The following is a 19,038-nucleotide window of genomic DNA, read 5'->3' as shown; positions in this document are numbered from 1 at the left end:
TCTCTACACAACAGCCTGATTAGTAAATTGATTTAATAATGGAAAAATGAAGACCAAAATAACCCACGACACTGACATTTATGTTCCACTCCTGACATTTGTGATCTCGGAATGACACTGAGACAGTCAGCCCAATGAGAGGAGAAGCAAGGTCAATAAATCTATCAATATCCTTCAACTAGCTGTCTAATTGCAGTCTGGACACGAGACAAAGGACAACTATGATAGGCCTACCCGAAAACTCAAATTTCAACCAAATTTCAACCATAAAAAATATAAAATATATTATTTTTATATAAAACCATAAAAATAATAAGTGTCAATGTCCAACAATATATATATAGTTAATCAGCTGTATGGGGGAATGTCAGTGTCACACAAGCGTGCAAGAGCTGTTTGAAAACAATCAATAAATCATAGATGTGTCTGACTGACAATCAAACTCTCCATCCCAGAACCCAGAGCGGCACTTAACAGCACTTCTCTTCTGCACTATTTATTCCAGCTAGTCAAAATCTCATGCCTGATTTAGACTTCTGAGCCGGTAACGTAACCTATATAAGTTGCCAACATCATTGCTGACATTTATACTAATGCATGTGACATTACACGTTAATTACCACGCAGTCGTCTCCCAGTGTTTTACATGTAGTGCCAACCAACAGAAACAATTAAAATGTCCCTACTGGATCCCCGATCTCTGCTATTTGTCTTTCTTCTGTACCTGAATGTTTTTCACTTCTTTGCACATTCTCTCATGTCCATTCCAATAGTTTCACCCATCCTCCTCTAGGAATTTGCCAACACGTGTAAATCATTTTATTGATGCTATGATTATTATTCCTTATATTGAGATCATGATTCTTATTCTCTCACTGAAAATTCAACAACTGCAAAGAAAAAGTTGCCTGAAATGCATATAAGGAATCAACAGTATTGAACAGCCCATCGGAATAGTTGTGAGTTGCATTAATGGGACTTGTAGACACATTTCTATGGAGATGCACCGTAAGTTACAATGTAAGGTCTCAGAGGGATTTGCCATTACGGCGTAGCTGTGGTGTAGATTTCCCAGTGAAATATAAATCCACAGTAATACCATGTTTCTTGTAGCTAGGGTGTGAAATCTATTATTATTAACTGGCCAGGAGTCCTTAACCCTCTGTAGCCTTTGTATTCTCTCACCAAGACTAGGAATTTCAGTGCATGGGCTGACTCTTTCCCTTGGCTCTCAGTGGGCCAAAGCAGAAAGGTGCCTATTAAAATTAATGGTTCAGTGCAGGATACTTAACAGTGCAACACTAGAGCTCACTTAACAAGGAACTGGTAATGACCACTACAGTGAGCTAGCTGTTGCCATTACACCTCCCTGACACTTTGACAGCTGGGATTAAATATTAAGCAGCTATGTTTCCTTGTGACCAACATCCATCTACACAGAAATAGGACCACTTCACAGTGTCAGTCCCCTCTGGACTATTGAGCAGTATAACTCCCTATGTATCACAGTAATAACACAAGCAGAGAACTTATACAAGAGACCTTTAACTGCTGGATGAGAAGAGGAAGGGAGTTGGTACTCACCTTCTTCAGGCGTCCACTCTTGGTACCCACAAAAGCTACACAGTAGCCATTGTAGACATAAGAGGTCACAGAAGTCATACGGTCCCGAGTCTCAGTGTAGAGAGTGTGGCCAGTCACTAGTTGAGAGCCGCCAAGTGGCTGGTTGATGTCCAGACCACAGAAGGAGTCATCAATGGGCACGGGCTAAAGACAGAAGAAAAAAGGTTATGAATTACAAATTAATAACAAGAATGTTTAAAAAAAATGGTGATCATGATTATCAGGGTAATATGTGACATTAAGCAAAGAATTCCTTAAAATTAAACATACTGTAAGTGCCTTGAGGCAACTACTGTTGTGATTTGGCCCTGTATAAATAAAATGTAATTAAACTGAATTGAATTGTAGGAATAGGAAGTGAAAAAAAATACACCAGAGAAAGACAGAGTTACAGGATGAGGCAACAGCAGTAAAGAGAGGCTGAGATACAGAGCTTTAAAACAAGACAGCTCAGTAAGGACCAAAGATGAAGGTGACCGATTGAAACACGAGAGTGATGGCCAAAGTTGTGGAAATAGTGGCAGTGTTAGAGAGTGTTTGAGATGGGCACATGAGAGAGGTGAGCCTGAGGGAAAGAGGAAGGTCAGAGTGAGGAGGAATTGCTCACGTGAGTCTCTTAGCCAGACAAACGTTTTTCTTTCGGGCACACCAGAAAGATATGTATCAGCTCCACCCGACTGAGCTCCACCTTGCTCTCACTGTGGCTCATTACCCTGGCCTATCACAACATCACAGCAGAAATACACATATTGCACGATAACAGGGTGCATTAGCGAGCACAATGCGTGATAACTATGCAACATAGAAATGTGCATGTAACCAAAGAAGCACTAATAACATTTACTTGTTCACTAGAAAACAACTGCTATAGTGAATTCTCCTAGTGAATTTAAATTCAGCTCTTAAGGAAAATTTGGGCATGCTCATGGACCTTTAGACAGCTGCTTAGAATGAAAACGTCTTGTTCTTTCAATATATGGAGATACAGGCAATGAGGAGGAGGTGAATAAGAAGTAAGACAGTGATCTGTCTGGTGTTGAATCAGGTCAGCTGACAGTCACCAAGTATCATTGGCCTCAATGTGCCATGCAGGCTAAAGTGAAATGGCCAGACAAGCATTACATGCGTATATCCCATAGTCCCTTGCTCACAAACTCTATCTTATTCAAATTCTAAATATATACCCCCTTTTTACAGCCCCTACTCATTAGTTTTCTTACTCTCACATTTCTCATCCGTCTCCTTTCTATCCCTGCTTCTGTCTTTTTCACTGTCAGAATGGTCTAAGCAGACTGTGTTGGGAGTGTGTGGAACACTGCTCTGTCTCTCACACAGTGGCTGTACAACCTTTCTACATATATTTTCATGAACAGAGCAATAACGCTGAAGGGGAATAATCGCCTCCGCTTGTATCCTCACGCCCCTCACTTTGTGGCATTTCCTTTTATTCCCTTTGCCCAAAATAGCACAGAGCGCTATGGAGTACTACTGCGGTATTTAAAAAGAAAAAAAAACAATCTGGTGAGTTAACATTGTTCATGTCTCATGTGGTGATAACATCAAATGTACTGTATGCAATTGTTCTAGGCTTCTCTTAAACACGAGTTGATGACACAGACGGTATGAATCAGATGGGAAAGCTAGCAGCTATCTTGAGGAACAGCCGTGAGTTCCAGACATCGGCTTATCAATATATACTCCCTGAAAATCATGCAGCTATTCCACATATGGTCTGTTGGGCTCCTAACCATTTGGTTCTGATTATATCTAGATTGTTCAGATGATGTATGCTTAGTAGACTTGGCAGACAGCTCAAATCCCCCTGGAGTCCATGTGGTTGAGCTCTCTTGTTCACCTTCTTGCAGATTTTTTTGTTTCATTGTGTTTTACTGCTGACTTACAATAAATCTCACGAGTAGTGCAGAAATGTAGTTTTCTATACCACTGTTTCAAGAGACAAATTACATGAGACCTAAATTAAACACATGCGATTAATCCTTATTGAACATCTCACAACATGAAATCCTTTTAATTTTCTGCTGAGAAAATAGCTGCTACCCTGTTTAGATGTGACAGGATATGTGCTGTCAGAGTTTTTTCTCTCTCAGAGTATATCAAATTTATCAACTCCAGTCCCACTTTGCTTTCACAAGTGGTTAATTAGTTCTAAGGGCATGAGCAAAAAAGCAAGACAGGAGGATAGTGTGACACGTGGACACACAAACACACACACACAGTGTGATACAGAAAGAATCCCATCATGGCTCTACTCCATGGGATTGACTACAGAGATGGTGTGAATCTCCAGATGGCAGAAGGCTGGATGGCTGGGTGATAAATCTTTGATTGGCTGCTGTGTCTGAATCCCCTGGCTCAGCCTCAGTTCCATTCCCAGCCTCAGCCTTGGCCTGCATGTAACTGAACACAGTAAAATATCTGCAAGAATGAGAGCTGGGGGTATAATTAAAGTTCTCTGCTTTGAGCTCGCTGGCTACCTGCTGTTTACAACAGACCAGACGAGAGGTACTGGAGCTGCATGTGTAATTTACTCAGAAACCAAGAAAGGTACAGTTAACAGTTAGCTAAAATACACTTGGGTTGGTCTAACCTTGAAGAACCTCACATTGTGATGGATGTTAAACACTAAAAAGTACCACACAGAGTCACATAGGAACATACTTAAGAAAAAAAGAAGATGTGAAGCATACAGTATGTGTACTTGAAAGTAGTCACACTACTTAAGTTGAGGATTTAACATCAAGCACACAATGTCAGCATGTTTGACATATCTGGGTGTTAAATGTATTTTGGACAGGTTATATGAGTTCCACATGCACTGACATCTGTCTTTATAATCCACATTGTACTATGGATTTAGTAGCCAGTCTTAGTCTTAAGGACTGTGTTTTATATGTGACTGTGGCTGAATATACAATGCTTGGTGCAGTGTATTGCATTACTGGAAATAAATGCCTAAAGAATGAAGTGGGGGTGCAGCTTTGCAGATAAAAGCTAGCAACTATAAACATGCACATACATGATTGGGCAATCTTCTGGGAAACTAGAAAAATATTCCAAATGGAGCTCCAACAGTTTAAAAGGCTCCCAGTGTCATCAGTTTATACCACTATTTCCCCTTCTTCTGCCAACTCTGCATCTTACAACATCTTATTCCGCCTTCTCAGCAGAGCTAATAAAGTCCAACAGCTAGTTTAAGATAACGTCTACCTCCTCCTGACAATCACCTCTGACATTGTGCTAATGGGGAATTTACTGATTTTAATAGCAGTGGTCAACGGAGTTCCCCGGGGGGATTAGCAACAAAAGAAGCTGATCAGTGCGGTTCTCATCATAGTGAAGGATATGGATATCATTAAACCCCACACTTCACATAGTGCTTGTACACCCAGTATTAAAAGTGTCTCCTATGCACACACAGATATACAGCACACATGCACACTTAGCCAGTCATTAATTCTTAATATTCTTAAATTCCTATTTGCAATTAAAGAATGAAAGCACAGAGGACTGTGGCCTCCTGGGAACGAGCGAAACCTTAATTGTACGTGACAACATGTAACGGATACATGGCCTTGTATTATAGCATAATTGGGGATTTCAGAAGGAATAGTCTGCTGTGTGATCTACATTATGCCAACATCAGAAGCAGAGTAACTTGAGCGACACCCCCCACCACACACACACACACACACACACACACTTTATTTTTCTAGAAGGGGAGTGTATTTACTTGTGTTGTGCTCGAGGAGAATGTTATCACTTTGATGGTTGCCAAGAAAAATAAATCCTCTCTAATTTATGAATATCTCTTATTGAAATGTACTTGAAAGTGGATATTTTCTGATATCAAAGCTACAAAACAATTTGAAATAATTGAGTGCAGTAGGAGAGACATTTGTAAAATAGTATGCAATACTAGGCATTCAAAAGCATTTCTGGGTGATTGTTGCCTTAAAAAAAGAAAGAAAAAAAAAATAAACCAGCATGCGCTCACACAAATTGCTGTGTTTTTCTGGTTCACTGAGAGGACTTAGTAATTCCCTTCACTGTTTACCAGCATATGAATCTAAGAATCTAAATGTAGAAGTTGCTCAATTTATAAAAATTTCAGACCTTATTATATAAATGAATAGCTATTTTTTGGTTTTCAGCTACTTGAAGCTAAAAGAATTTAAAATTTAAAAAAAAAGTATAAATTGATTCATCTAAACACGAATGTGCAAAACAGAAATGTGCAAATTTATCAGTGTCCCTATATTATTTCCTATACTGTCCCAATAATATTTCCCAATGACAAGAGTTTCAAGTTTTTCAAATCCTCTTTCACATTGTTACCATATGGAAGACGGTTATTTCAATTGTCCTCCCTTTCACACTCTGGATGATCTGGAGATCTGTGGATGGGTGCATGTAAAGCATGAAGTGTTTGTCATCCATTTAGTACAACTCACCGCTTTGGTGCACTGCACATCCTTCCCAAGCAGCCAATTAAGTTCCAGGTTTCCTTCTCCCTGGTAGCAGGACTGCAGGCGCTCCTTAATTCGTGCATTGATGTCACGAATGGTGAAGACGCAGAGCGCTGAGTCATCTGGTGGGCGATGGAACTGCTTCTGGCCCTTAGAGAAGATGGTGAAGAGCACATCATCGTGGGCACTGATATTGAGTGATGCAGCGAGAACACGTCCTGGCTTGCCAAGGTAGGCGGCCTGCAGTAGCCGATACTCAACACCGCTCTTCACACAGCCAATAGGCAGGGAAACATAGGAGTGGAACTTGGGGTCATCTTTGCAGAGGCGAACAATGCGAGAAGTGTAGAACAGATCACTGCCGGATCCGCTTGACGACATGCTGTTTTCCGGTGTCTCGGGCTGAACAGTCAGGAAGTAAACAAAGCTGCCGCTGGCAAAGCCGTAAACATAGTAGATGTCAAAGTGAGAGACCAGTGCCAGTGTGTCTGATGGTATCTTTATGAGGGAGGACACAAAATCTGTGTGCAATTCATAGTCAAGCATAGCAGAGGATTCTGGGTCACGGGGCAACTTTCGACTGGAGATTGTAGGAAAGTAGTCCTGTTTGCCATCTACCGCTGTGCCAATAAACAGGGTCCCATCCTGGCCCTGCGAAGGCACAATGACCCCATACATAGTCCCAGTCTGGTTTACACTAGAGAGGTAGTGTTCTTTCTTGTGGGAAGGCTCCACTAAGATAAAGAGGTCATCCAATCTGAGGAGTTTACAAACTCCCTGGTACAGGCTGCCACAGGCCAGCAACCGGTTTTGGGAATAATCAATTAAGAGAAGCTTGTTGACATTGTTGGTTGAGACAAGAGGCTCAGAACAAGGCTGGACAATCAGAGGAGGGTAGCATGCCTTGTTGTCATCCTCTGGGCCTGTGTCATGGGAGACTAGAAGAGTCAGGTTGCCTGAGAGCTTGTACACACGGTTGACTGCTCCAATATACAAAGCGCCTGTGGTTTGGTGAACTGTCAGGTGGTTGAATACCCAGTCCCGACGTTCAGGGTGGAAACTAGTGAAAGTCTGCCCATTGGATAAGGCAGGTATTACTATGAGCCAGAAGCCTAGTAGAGCAGCCATTGGTCCCACTTTAGGGTTAAGTGATAAAGTTCTGCGAAATGCTTGCTGGCCCTCCATGTTTAACAGGCCTGGAAGGAAATCGCTAAGGGAGCTGAGAGAATGGATGTAATGAATACGTGGAGGAGACCTTTGCCTTTGTGTTGCTGAAGGCTATCTTGCAGGTCAAGCTTCACAAGGTTTTTCACATGTTTCTGTAAAAGAAAACAAGAAACAAAGAGAAAAGTTGTAAATTGTCACAGCTGAGTTACATGTCACACGAAGAAGATGCATTTAAGAGTGTTTCAAAGTGAAAAGGAATAAAAGGCTCACATTTAATAAAGCAATGAGCTGTGGAGAGTAGACAATTGGTGGAAACCATTATGGTGCACATTCCAAAGGACAGGGCAGGTTACAGCAACGGAAATTAGCCTGACCTGACTCATGCTAGCGCTGCTGCTGTCACACACTGAGTAAGAGGTTTCCAAGAACAGAAAAAAGGCCAAAACAGGCATTGCTCACTAAAAGCAAGGTCGCTGTGTTGTGAGACTGTCTTTTTCTTCCAAAACAATGTGACACTTCAGTGAAGCTAACCTTTTACACTTATTTTATTAGAAAGGGTTTAGAATATTGTCATAATTAGCATCTGTATTTCTGAGTTATTGTCCATAACCCTTTATCAGGATTTTAGTAGCTGAAACTTTGGCCAGGGCAGATCTAGGCAGTTTATCTTCAAATCAAAGTAAATAATTGTGTCCAATTTGGACAAAATTCCAAATACCTTTCCAAAGATATTCCATTCACAAACGGGATGGGCATAACATCACAGTGGCCTTGACTACTGACCACCAAGATCTAATCAGTTCATCCCTGAGTGCAAGTGAATATTTGGGGCAGATTTGAGGAATATTTCCTTCAGAAAATCCATAGACATTAATCTGTAGTGACCTAATGTTTGATCTTTGACCACCAACGTCGAATCACTCCATATCTGAGTCCAGATGATAGGGCTTACCTACAAAGGAAAACCTCAATACCTTCAATATTAGAGACCATGCCATACCAGAAACATTAGCACACAGCTTAACGTTGTGTGCTTTGTTATCCTTAAAACATCATTCTCTTCTTTTTATTTTTATACTGACCCCATCCTCACGATTTCTTTAAACACGTCCCCTATCAGTTGCCCATTTTGATATACTATATTAGTCAAAATGTATCACGCTACAATTAATGCAACCATGCTCAGCCTGAGCTGTAAAGATCTCTCTCCATGTGCTATAAAACCAAGCAGTCTGTCCCCAGGAGTTAATTATCTCATCCATTGGAAAAGACGGCCTGGATCTCATTACTGGAACAAACTGAGAACAAATTGGAAGCCACTTGCACACACCCCTACTCTTGCTCTTTAAGGGGCTCATTTTTATAGACTCTGAATCTATTAATTATTCTTTTATACAATTTATTTATTTATTCATTGTTTATAAATCAAGTTCCTCTCCTACTGGTGTGCTCAGATCACAGCTGATTAATTTAAAGGTGATTTTTGTGCTGCCTATAATTAATCCCTCCACTGTAATAGATATGTACAAAACATCCTCATGCAAAGATTAACTAATAAAACATCTGATGTATGTATGAGTGTGTCTCATTCCCCAAGTATTATCGGTGTACTCTATCAGAACCAAGTAGTGTGAGGGGCTAACAAGTGGAGAGAATGGCAGTGCATCCTAAAATCAAGTACGATTAGGCGTAGCGATCCAACAAGGGTAATTACTATGGCGCTGGAGGTGGTAAGCTGAGGAGTGACATGGGGACGCCGGGGGCTTGAATGTGTCAGAGACGGCCCTACGTCGTTTGTCACGCTCCAGATTTGCATTTCCAGCAGCGAGGGCACAGAGAATCAAGGGTGAAAAGATGTGGCCTGAATAATCAGTAACTGCACCTTGAATTAACAAGCAGCTGAAAAGGGGAGGGAACATTGTATGGGAAGATAGTGAATAGCCAGCTTACATTGTGACGTGTTCAAGGCAGGTTTGATTTGCAGCAGTAATTTAGGGGTCCCTTTGAACCGTGTCAGCCTTTTCATAGACCTCAATCCAAATCCGTTAATGGCCATCTTAGGGTCCCTCCCTACTCCTACTCCTTGTGATCGAGTATACTACACAGCACCATCTTAAATATAGCCCTAAGGAAGCATATTGATCTATGTGTCCAGAAACACAGGTCCTAAAGCCCAGTCAACCTGTTCTTGGTGTGTGTGCACAGGCAGAGGCGTGGGAGGTGCACTGTCCCAAAAGCACTTTATTAGCATGGTCATAAAAGTGCCAGTGACTCTAAAAAACAGCAAGGGTCAGAACCCCACCCTCACTTTCAGTTGCCTGCATGCTGCCATGCTCCTTTGTTTGAGTTTGTACATGGTAGATTTGCAAAGTGGATCCCTTTGGTGGCATAATCAGTTTCCTGCTGAGCTAGCTTTTCGCCCAAGCCCCAAAGCCTTTTGCCCTTTAGATCTTACGCTCCACCTCCACGCTTTAATCGTATGTATATACAATGTTTTAAGGCCATCCATCTTTTCTTCTTCTGCTTTTTATTTTTCCTACGTTTCCTCAGTTGTCAGGAGTAAAATTATGCATCAGTCTCTTATGTTGTGGCAACAGCTGCCCATGCAAAGAAAAAGAGTGACTGAATGGTGTAAATAAAAACCTCCACAAAAAGGTTATCCCCTCATATTGCTTTCAATAACACAGGGAATGAAGTCTTTGTTCAAGCTGATTGCATGACCACCTCTTTGTTGCACTTGACATAGCACTCCACAGTAGTATGCAGCTGAAGACTTTAAAAGAATACGAACAAAACTCGATCCCCCAGTGTGCTCTTTAGTTCAAAGCCATATCTTTCTTTTGTTTGTGAGAAGTCAGAATTAAGTAAAAGAAAATTAACATATAAATGCAACCAGAAATTATTCATACTTAAACATAGTTAACTAGTGACCTGGAAAAAGAAGAGGGCATGACTATGTTGACATTGAATTACAGGTAAACTAGAATATAGGCACATTTGCAGCTAGTAGTTCTGAATAAAAATTTCACTACATGAGATTTTTGCCATTAATGCTGAGGCACGGATAACAATTGACTTTTTATTTTTCTTTTAAACATAGGGTGAGCGGATGAACCAAAAAAAGTCTTGTTCCTGAAATAAATTCAGTGTGCAGATGTTTCACAATTGTAGCCGTGGCACAGAAAGAATGATAGACTGCCATGATGACAAAACTGTCAGCGTCAGGGTGTAACATCATATAAGAATATAAAATGGAAAAAATTAGATAACAAAGCAAAATTCTTTATGGTCATTCTCAGTAGATTTCCATTTTAAGACTCACACTCATATGACAGTCTCTTTGGCAGACGTAGAAGGCAAAGAAAGAAGATCTTCATGTCAAGGGAGACGGAAGAGAACTCACGTTCCCGCACAAACGCAAGCTGTGATCATGGCTTGGAGAAAAGACAGTTTTTGCAAAACTTCCCATTCATAATGAATAGTCAGGCACACAAAACACTGTGTTGGCACACTCAGCCGGGCTGCTTCAGAGTGCTTGTTAAACAAACTGGTCCCACTGGCTGCATGTGCACTGTCACTGTGACTGGTTGTGGGTCTCTTGCTGAAATGCTGGTGATTTCCCCAGCTACTGGGCATGATGCTGTGACAATGCCAACTGTGGTCAAAGGAGCTGGATTGCAGCACTTTAAAAAGATGCAAAAGAGCAACATTAGGTACAGGACAAGGATAAAGAAGTGGCAAAATGCAAAATGAGAGTTAAGTAAACCCTCAATGATGGTTGGGAAGAAACAGCCTGAGGGTAGTCCAGCAACTAGCAAAATGGCACAGGAGAGAAGGAATTTGTCTTTGAAGCAGGAGCAGCCCTAAAGCTCCATCACCCTCAAATAGGCAGCAGGTCTTCTGCTTTTGTGCCCCCTCCCCCCCCTCCCCCCCCTCCCCCCTTTACTCTCTCCACATGCTAAGCTTCTTAACACTCCAGCCAAATTTGCTTCATCTGTTAAATTCATATTTACAGCAATTATACTGCAGAAGATAAAGAATGTAAACCAAATCCATTTTTGGTGCTGAATCCATTGTTGTTGAATTTACAAAAAAAAAAAAGGAAATGGGAGATTGTAATTTCATACCTTGGATTAATGTGTTATTCCCTCAACGATTAATGTAAAGCGTGAAATTTGAAAGCTTAAGTGAAAGTGATATGCTTCGAATCAAAGAGACAATTTGGAACAAACCTTCCTCAACTATCTAGTTAAGAAAAGTACAGTTAAGGGTTTAAAAATATGTTGGATTTTTTTATTCATTTCCTGGTAAACCTTTCAGTGGATGTGGCAATTTGGGCAGTAAAAATAAAAAGTTTTATACTCCCCAAGGGGAGATCTCCTTCTATAGGAACCGATAAAAAGTATTAGCATTAGAGGTTTGTCTATTAGTCTTCTCTCTTTTCTGCTATCAGGAAAAGAAATAATGAGAGGCCTCGTTAGTATCTTATGTTGTTGAGCTGGAGTTATATTCATACATTCTTCTGTGACAATAGGAAATGAATTTCTCTGTTCCAGTGCCATTACGATCTGTCAGCTTCCAGGAAAACTATTCTCCATTCATCCATCCTTCCAGCCACTGTAAGGAAACATAGCATTTTCTCCTGCTACGACCCAATAGCAACAGAAAGGGAAAACACCCTCAGAAACCACAAGCCCTCCAGTAACTATCATTTAATTCTGTCTGGTTTCCTGTGCTGTGATGTTGGACGTGGTTGGTTATGCCCAATATTTTCTTGTGTAACGATTCAAAATTCCACCAGAAAGATAAACCCTAATAACCAGGAGGAAATTACTGTCATTAAAGCCTTCCTCGTAACATAAAAATAGTCCAGAGCCGCTAAATTAAAACCATCACTGTGTAAATGTTTTAATTTGACCTTTTTATAAGCCATTTAGTTGTTGTTTGTCTTTTGACATGATATGTGTGAGGCTCTGAGCTATGGCTGAAAGAGCTGCAATTTAGCGATGCATAGTAAATTAATGCACAGTTGCTCACAATTAAGCATGAGCTCTCTGGGCACTCTGACAGAGCACTTTGCATCCAGTATTTAATAGCACTATCTTTGTTAGTGACCCATATCAGTGCACTTGCTCATGAGCATCTGAGTTTAGAGGCGTACAGAGAGGCCTTGAACTGCTTGTCAATGAGCTGCATTTGTTGAAAGCAGTCGCAGCAGTGCCCCAGCCTTAGCATTATTTTAATGAAAAAACACATAAAAATGATTAGAACAACCCACCACAAACTTACATAAAAACATTTTTCATCAGGTATAGTCAAGACTTAGCATAGACGCTTATTCCCCAGTGCAAACAAGGGCATGTGTACCTAATCCTTCCCTTTAACCCTGTCTCTACACAGTTCCACTCCCACTTCACAAACTTAGCACACTGGTATTGCAGCTAAAACCAGTAACATTTACAAAAGAGATTACAGTGTCACTGCTACTCTAATTATTTTTTTCCGCTCCCACAGCTGCTACATTCTCCTAACACACAGGCATGCACACATTTAAACTTGTACTTTCATGCAAGCTTAGACACGTACGTATCCACAGCTACAATGAAAGATACACAAATACATAGTGGCAGCTTCAATGTAAACGAATTACTCCTTTTCCCTCTCAATTTTTGCTCTGACTGACAAAACTAACAAACCTCTACATGCTTTTATTCATTTGAAGGGTGACTCCTGAGGCATGATCTTCTCAATCAATCCCAGCATAGTCATATGTGGTGTACGTCTCATCATTGCTGTCTGTCATCCGATGAGAGCAGATTTCTATTAGGAGGCATTTCCATAAATCTAAATTGTAAAGGGCCTATGTGAGAGCAGAGCAAATCCTCAGTGGGCAAAGAAAACAAACAAAGCAGGATGTCAGGGGAGACCACAGGATCAGATATCTACCTCAGCTCATACACAGATTGAAATTGAATCAGGCTTTTTTTGATTGACATCATACACATTTTATCAAACCGAAGGACCTTAACTACTTTTGACGCACGCGGTGGATGCTGCGCTGTCCTCGCACTTTGAAAGTCTGTATAATAGTATAATGGAAGCTAGATGTGGAGAGATCCATTTAAGTTAAAGTAGATGGGGTGTGTTTCAGTGGTTTGCGTATCTGAAATTGAATCACTTTCCTATGAATTACTGAAGAAAGGAAATTTGCAAACACACAGCTCACAATATTTTGAACACCTGTAAATACAGTAGCATTTTGTCCTTTCAAGAGGTTATTGTGAACTGAGCAGAGAAAGAAGCATTTGAATAAAATCAATTCATCTGATCATGACATTATGAATTTAGGCAGTTCAGCAAAGCAAATATTTTGAAACTCGTAACTACCAATAGCTCTTCTCATATCTAACTTCATAGTGGTCAAATCTCAATGCAAATTTAAGAGTCGGTGAAGCAGACAAATGCACTTGGCAAAATGTAGAACTTGGCTGGTGCGCCAGGTAGCAGGTGCAAAGGACAGCTAAAGGGGCATTGGTCTGAACGAGTGGGCAATTGCGCGTCTTGTGAGTAGAAATGAAATGCATGAAAGGCTCAGTTCGTCTTGCCTTGGTGAAATCAGATTGCATAAACTCTGTGCTGTAGCACCGAACATAAGAGAGGTAAAGGCAGCCGAACCAAAAAAGACACAGATGACATTAAACCAAGCAATACCACACTCCAGCGCAAACTGCGTGTGCATGTGTGGATGCAAGCAGCTGCGTCATCATAGCATGTGTCTGTGTGTACTGGTTTGCGTTGATTTACTTAAAAAAAAATCAGCAGACTTTCCCCGCAGAGGCGTTATCTGCCTGTAGCTGCAGTCTGCTAAACAAAGCATGGACTCTAACCTTTAGTGTGCAGCTGCCAAGTCAGAATAAGGCACCGATGGACTGAACCTTCTGTCAAAAAAATATCATGCCAAATCCACAGTAAAGCACCACCAAACTGATCTGCAAGTGGGGAGAAATGTGTGAATTTAAATACTTCTTCCATACATGTTCCATATGTGTGTGAAACACTGCAGGAAGACCTTCCATATAATGTGTAGTAATATGAATTTTCTCCATCCACAGCCCACAGCTTCATCATTTGTTCAACTGGGATCATAGTCCTAAGGCATGGCTGAGTGGTCAAGCTGACTAATGCTGAAAGGGTCTAAGAAAGAAGGAGACAGAGGGAAACCGAAACCCAAAAAAGGGATAGAATGAATGATGGTGTATGAAAAAGAGAAAGAATGTCAAGACCTGCTGCTAGTTGACAAGGCTGTTAGAGACTACGGCAGCCATAACTCCAGAAGTTGGCATGGTCTTTCCATTATCTGGAGAACATTGGCACAACATGGCTGGCACACTCAGGCTACAGGAAGATCAATCAAAAAGCGAAAGGAATGAGGAGGTCAAAGACGGTCAAAGATGAGTGAAATCTACACAGGACTATTCTTTGGTCTAAATGTATAATAGATCTACTCATTACATGACGAGACCTGTTTTTTCATTCAGGAAATGCAGATGGGGAGAAGGAATGGTTATACAAGAGATTTTGGAGGAGAGGAAAAAAAAAATATGTGCATCCTGTCAGTCAAAGTAATCCCTTCATTTTCCCCTGCTACCGTTTCATCTAAGGACTGTATGATATAGCCTGGAGCTCTGTAATCACACGCTGGTTGAAAGGATGAGGCTACTCTGGGTTGGCTAACAACCAGGCGCTATAAACTCAGCAGGAAACGCACTTTTCTGTTGAACTGCTCTACAAACATGGTCACTATGGATCCCTGCATGGTTTACAGAGGATATGCTATAGATAAGGTAGTATGTGGGTTTCATTTTGATTATAGTGACAAGTATTGCCCATCAACCAGGGCTGTGGTGTAACTTAGAAGAGTGGGAATGTGATCTGTGATGTAAGAGAAATTTATACTGCTGTGCCAGATATAGCTCTATCAATGCTAAAAATCAATAATATGCCAGTGCAATTAAAATAACAGTTGAGCATGTAAGAGCAAGAGTTGGCTGGCAGGATGCACAGTACCAGCATTGAAGGACAAAATGATGGGGGGGGCACAAACAACATTATGCAAAAATCATATAAACACCCATCGCTCTTCCATGAACTTTATGAGTCATTTTTTTTTGTCTGATAATAAACATAAGAGTCACTCAGTTGCTCATTTCCGATGTCATGGGATTGACTGACGATGTCTGCAGCTGCCGTGTGTATATGTTGCGTTTGCACAAGTTGTTGTTCTGTCTGTGTCAGTGCGCATGCGGCTGATTTAATTCCTTGTGCTTATCCAGGACAGCAGACAGCTTTCTTTGGGACTATTCTGTTTACAGCTAGCCACACTCCTCCATGGAAATTTTAACAAACACAGCGAGACTGTATAAACAAATGCTTCTTCTTACAAAAGTGAAATGTTTTTTGCTGTCACACTGAAAGCATGAACCTACAGCTGTCACACTGGGTCTGTGATTTTTTTTTTCCTTCCATTCTAAGCTTCAGCACAGATCTCAGTTCTCTCAAAACTCCAACTCTTAAAAGGGTCAGCCGCAGTTCCGTACAAACACACCGGACTGTCTTATCGCAAACGTACGGCTGCTACTTTGCAATGGCAGCACTTGTGAGAAGTTAAACCGCCTAACCCTAATGGCCCACTCTTCTTTCCTGCCGCAGTGAGTGCAGAAGTGTAACAGTCATGCTTTGTCCTCACAAAGTCCAATCCTTTTTGTCATAAAACCTGAATAAACACTGAAGTTTGACCAAAGGCAAACAGCGTCTCTGTTTACAGTGGCAAAGATGATGAGACTTTAAAACCTGTGACCTTAATATGGAAACATATGAAAAACCCTATAAACATATGTCACTCATTTTTTGTCTGGTAATCTAATTAACATTTGTACAGTAAAGTATCAAAGCAAACTTAAATTAATGTCGTGGTATTTTTCGTGAACCCCTACAGGATGAAAAGAAACTTTTACCCATTGTATTCACAATCGGCTTCGACCACAAGCATAATGTTGTGTGCCTCTCGAATACACACTACTGTCTAAGGACCATTAAAGCCTATTTTCGAGAGCTCTTTGCTTGGACACATAAAACAGATGCATTATCACACAGCTGAGCAGGGTTCAACCTCTCTCCTGTTCTCTCAGTCTGTTTCTCTCTCTACCTCAGCCCGGTCAAGGCCCTTCTAATTTCATCAGGGGTGATAAAACACCACAAAATCAGTCTGTGGTTAGTTACTTAGCCCAATCTCTCTTTGGACGAGAGGCAATAACAGCATGTGGTGAGGAAATTGGGTGCTTATTCACACAGAAGGATGCATGCCGAGCAAGCAGAATGGCCTGGTTACTGTGAAGACCGTGCACAACAGACCACAAACAAAAACAAAGGTAGTGACTGTCTGTCTGTACGCTGAAAATAATCATCAGGTATAAAGCGAGCAGAAAGGAGATGAATTGGACCCAAATGTGCCACAGTTCCCACAACAAAACTGCAACCACCTGCAAACTTTACTCCACTAGGAGATCAATTAAGAAATGCTTAATTTCAAAGGCTGATTTGAAAGCTTTCCAAACATTTCTCAAATGGGTAAAGTACAGTATAAAGCAAAGCAAAGTTACACTGCTACTACAGACCACAGCTCGCAGGAAAGCTTACACTACATTTGTATGCAAGTCTAACTAGGGTTTGCAATGAATATGAATAATAAAGCAGTAGTGAGTGCTGCAGTAAGCATTAACTCGGTCTTGCGCATGGTGGGCGTATAACAATCCACCTGATCGTCCTCAGGGGTGCAGCAGCTGCTGCCAGGACAGGACTGAATATGATGGCACAGAGCACAGAGAGCAAGCCAGATGACTGACTGAGTGAATTGCTGGATCAGTGCTGAAGCACACACGCATGCCTTCCGGCCTGTTCCATGTGAGCCCCGTACAGGATGCAGTTCTGGCTGGGATACGGTGGAAAATCAGCACTTGCTGGTTTCCTGTCAGATAGTGTCCTGAGAATCTAGCAGGCATATCACCAAGGCAAACACTGTTCTAATAAACACACACAGAACAAAGATTGTTATAAACTTTGCTAAACACATGAGATGTTTATTTAGAAAAACTTGACACAGCTGAAGTACAAGAATGCTGCCTGCACAACAGTCAGCGTTGACTAACAATACTGGCTGATCACAGATGTATGATTTAACAGATATAAGCCAAAACGCATTTTTAGTAAAGCATACTGCAGATTTGTGCTGCAATTTAGAAATGGTGAAAATATTGGTTTCTGCTATCTGCTGCTATTTGTCTTGTTAACTGCTATTGGCAATATTAACTGGTGGCTGTATGTTCCATTGATTCTGTAGTCCTTATACCTACGATGCAGATACATAAACTTAGATTATTCATATTCTGCTCATTCAGCCCACTTTCATGGTGACTGTCAAAACTGATGGCGAACCTCCCTTACACACACGGTGTCATCTGGCACAAGATGCCACTTACTGTATGTGATAACCTTGTCTGTCTACCTTGATGGACAAGGTATCACATACCTGATACTGAGGGGTCACTTCCAACTTGTCATTTGTCAACAAGAAGGGTTACTTTCGAAGGAGTGTGTTTGAACCGGTACCATGAATGTTTCCTAATCGTATGTTAGTAAGGTTTTTTTTAAAAAAGCAAGACGGGGGAGAAAAAAAATAGTGCAAAACAAAACAGACCAAATGTGAAATGAACCAGGGTCTCTCGAAAATATCCTGCCTCACCCATGCCAACCTCCTTATGAGGACTTTGCTTTAATATGGGAATGTTATCTTTTAGTGTCTCATACAGCCACAGCTGAAGCATACGAGTGGAGCTAAAAGACAATTTCCATATACTGGAGAGATAAAGGAAGAGTCTGACAAGCTGCGTTACACAGAGTGTTGGGATGTAAAAAGCTCCATTTACTCATGTGTTGACTGGCTGAAGCACTTTCAAACAATTATATTTTCTTTCAATAATTATTTTTTTGTTTCGCTGGCACAAAAACACTAATTAACCATTTTCTTTCAAAAGTCATCAGGCTATTGACCGAGTTCTTATTTTGATCACTGAAAAGCATTTCATAATCTGTGTATTAGGCATATAAGTACACATCTTCCAGGCCGCTTAGATCAATTTTTACAAGCATCAGCATACGCACTGTGATGAAGCACAGGGATCAGTAAAGAGATCCAATACGCGCTATGTTGAAAGCGGCACCACGGACACAAACGACCAGGGAATAGTAAAGATCTAGAGGAGGGTTCCCCAATCTCAGTCCACGAGGGCCAGTGTCCCTGCAGGTTTTAGATGTGTCCTTAATCCATCACAACTGATTTAAATGGATAAATTATCTCCTCAACATGTCTTGAAGTTCTCCAGAGGCCTGGTAATGAACTAATCATGTGATTCAGGTGTGTTGACCCAGGGTGAGATCTAAAACCTGCAGGGACACCAGCCCTCGTGGACTGGGATTGGGGACCCCTGATCTAGAGACTTCACTTGGCTAGCTTGCTTGTTGCTTGGTCCACTCTGCTGCTGCGTCAGCTCTGGGCTGGGTATTGCTCTTTTTGATGAACTACGGAAATATAAACTGCCTAAATGTCAATATAATGGACTGATGTAACCACAATAACTACACACCAACATTATTTACAAGCAAAGCACGCGTGTGAAATGCCTATAATGTACACGATCTGCGACTA

The 19,038-nt window shown here is 41.1% G+C and overlaps 1 protein-coding gene across 2 annotated transcripts in view; it reads right to left on the bottom strand.

The window, feature by feature from the left end:
* The window catches only part of plxna2 (plexin A2), a 164,624-nt gene that overhangs the window by 132,748 nt on the left and 12,838 nt on the right, over positions 1 to 19,038 (bottom strand). For both annotated transcript variants that reach the window (XM_087834367.1, XM_087834366.1), the window contains exons 2-3: positions 6,096 to 7,429; positions 1,585 to 1,767 (exon numbers count right to left, since the gene is read on the bottom strand). In XM_087834367.1, coding sequence (XP_087690493.1) covers positions 1,585 to 1,767; positions 6,096 to 7,295 — 1,383 coding nt within the window. In that variant the 5' untranslated portion in view covers positions 7,296 to 7,429. The remainder of the gene's footprint in view (positions 1 to 1,584; positions 1,768 to 6,095; positions 7,430 to 19,038) is intronic.

This window comes from Neolamprologus brichardi, chromosome 20, assembly GCF_056152115.1.
Source record: "Neolamprologus brichardi isolate AB-2024 chromosome 20, ASM5615211v1, whole genome shotgun sequence".
Taxonomy (NCBI): domain Eukaryota; kingdom Metazoa; phylum Chordata; class Actinopteri; order Cichliformes; family Cichlidae; genus Neolamprologus; species Neolamprologus brichardi.
The sequence above is the reverse complement of the archived record's forward strand: the minus strand, read 5'-3'. Positions and strand labels throughout refer to the sequence as shown.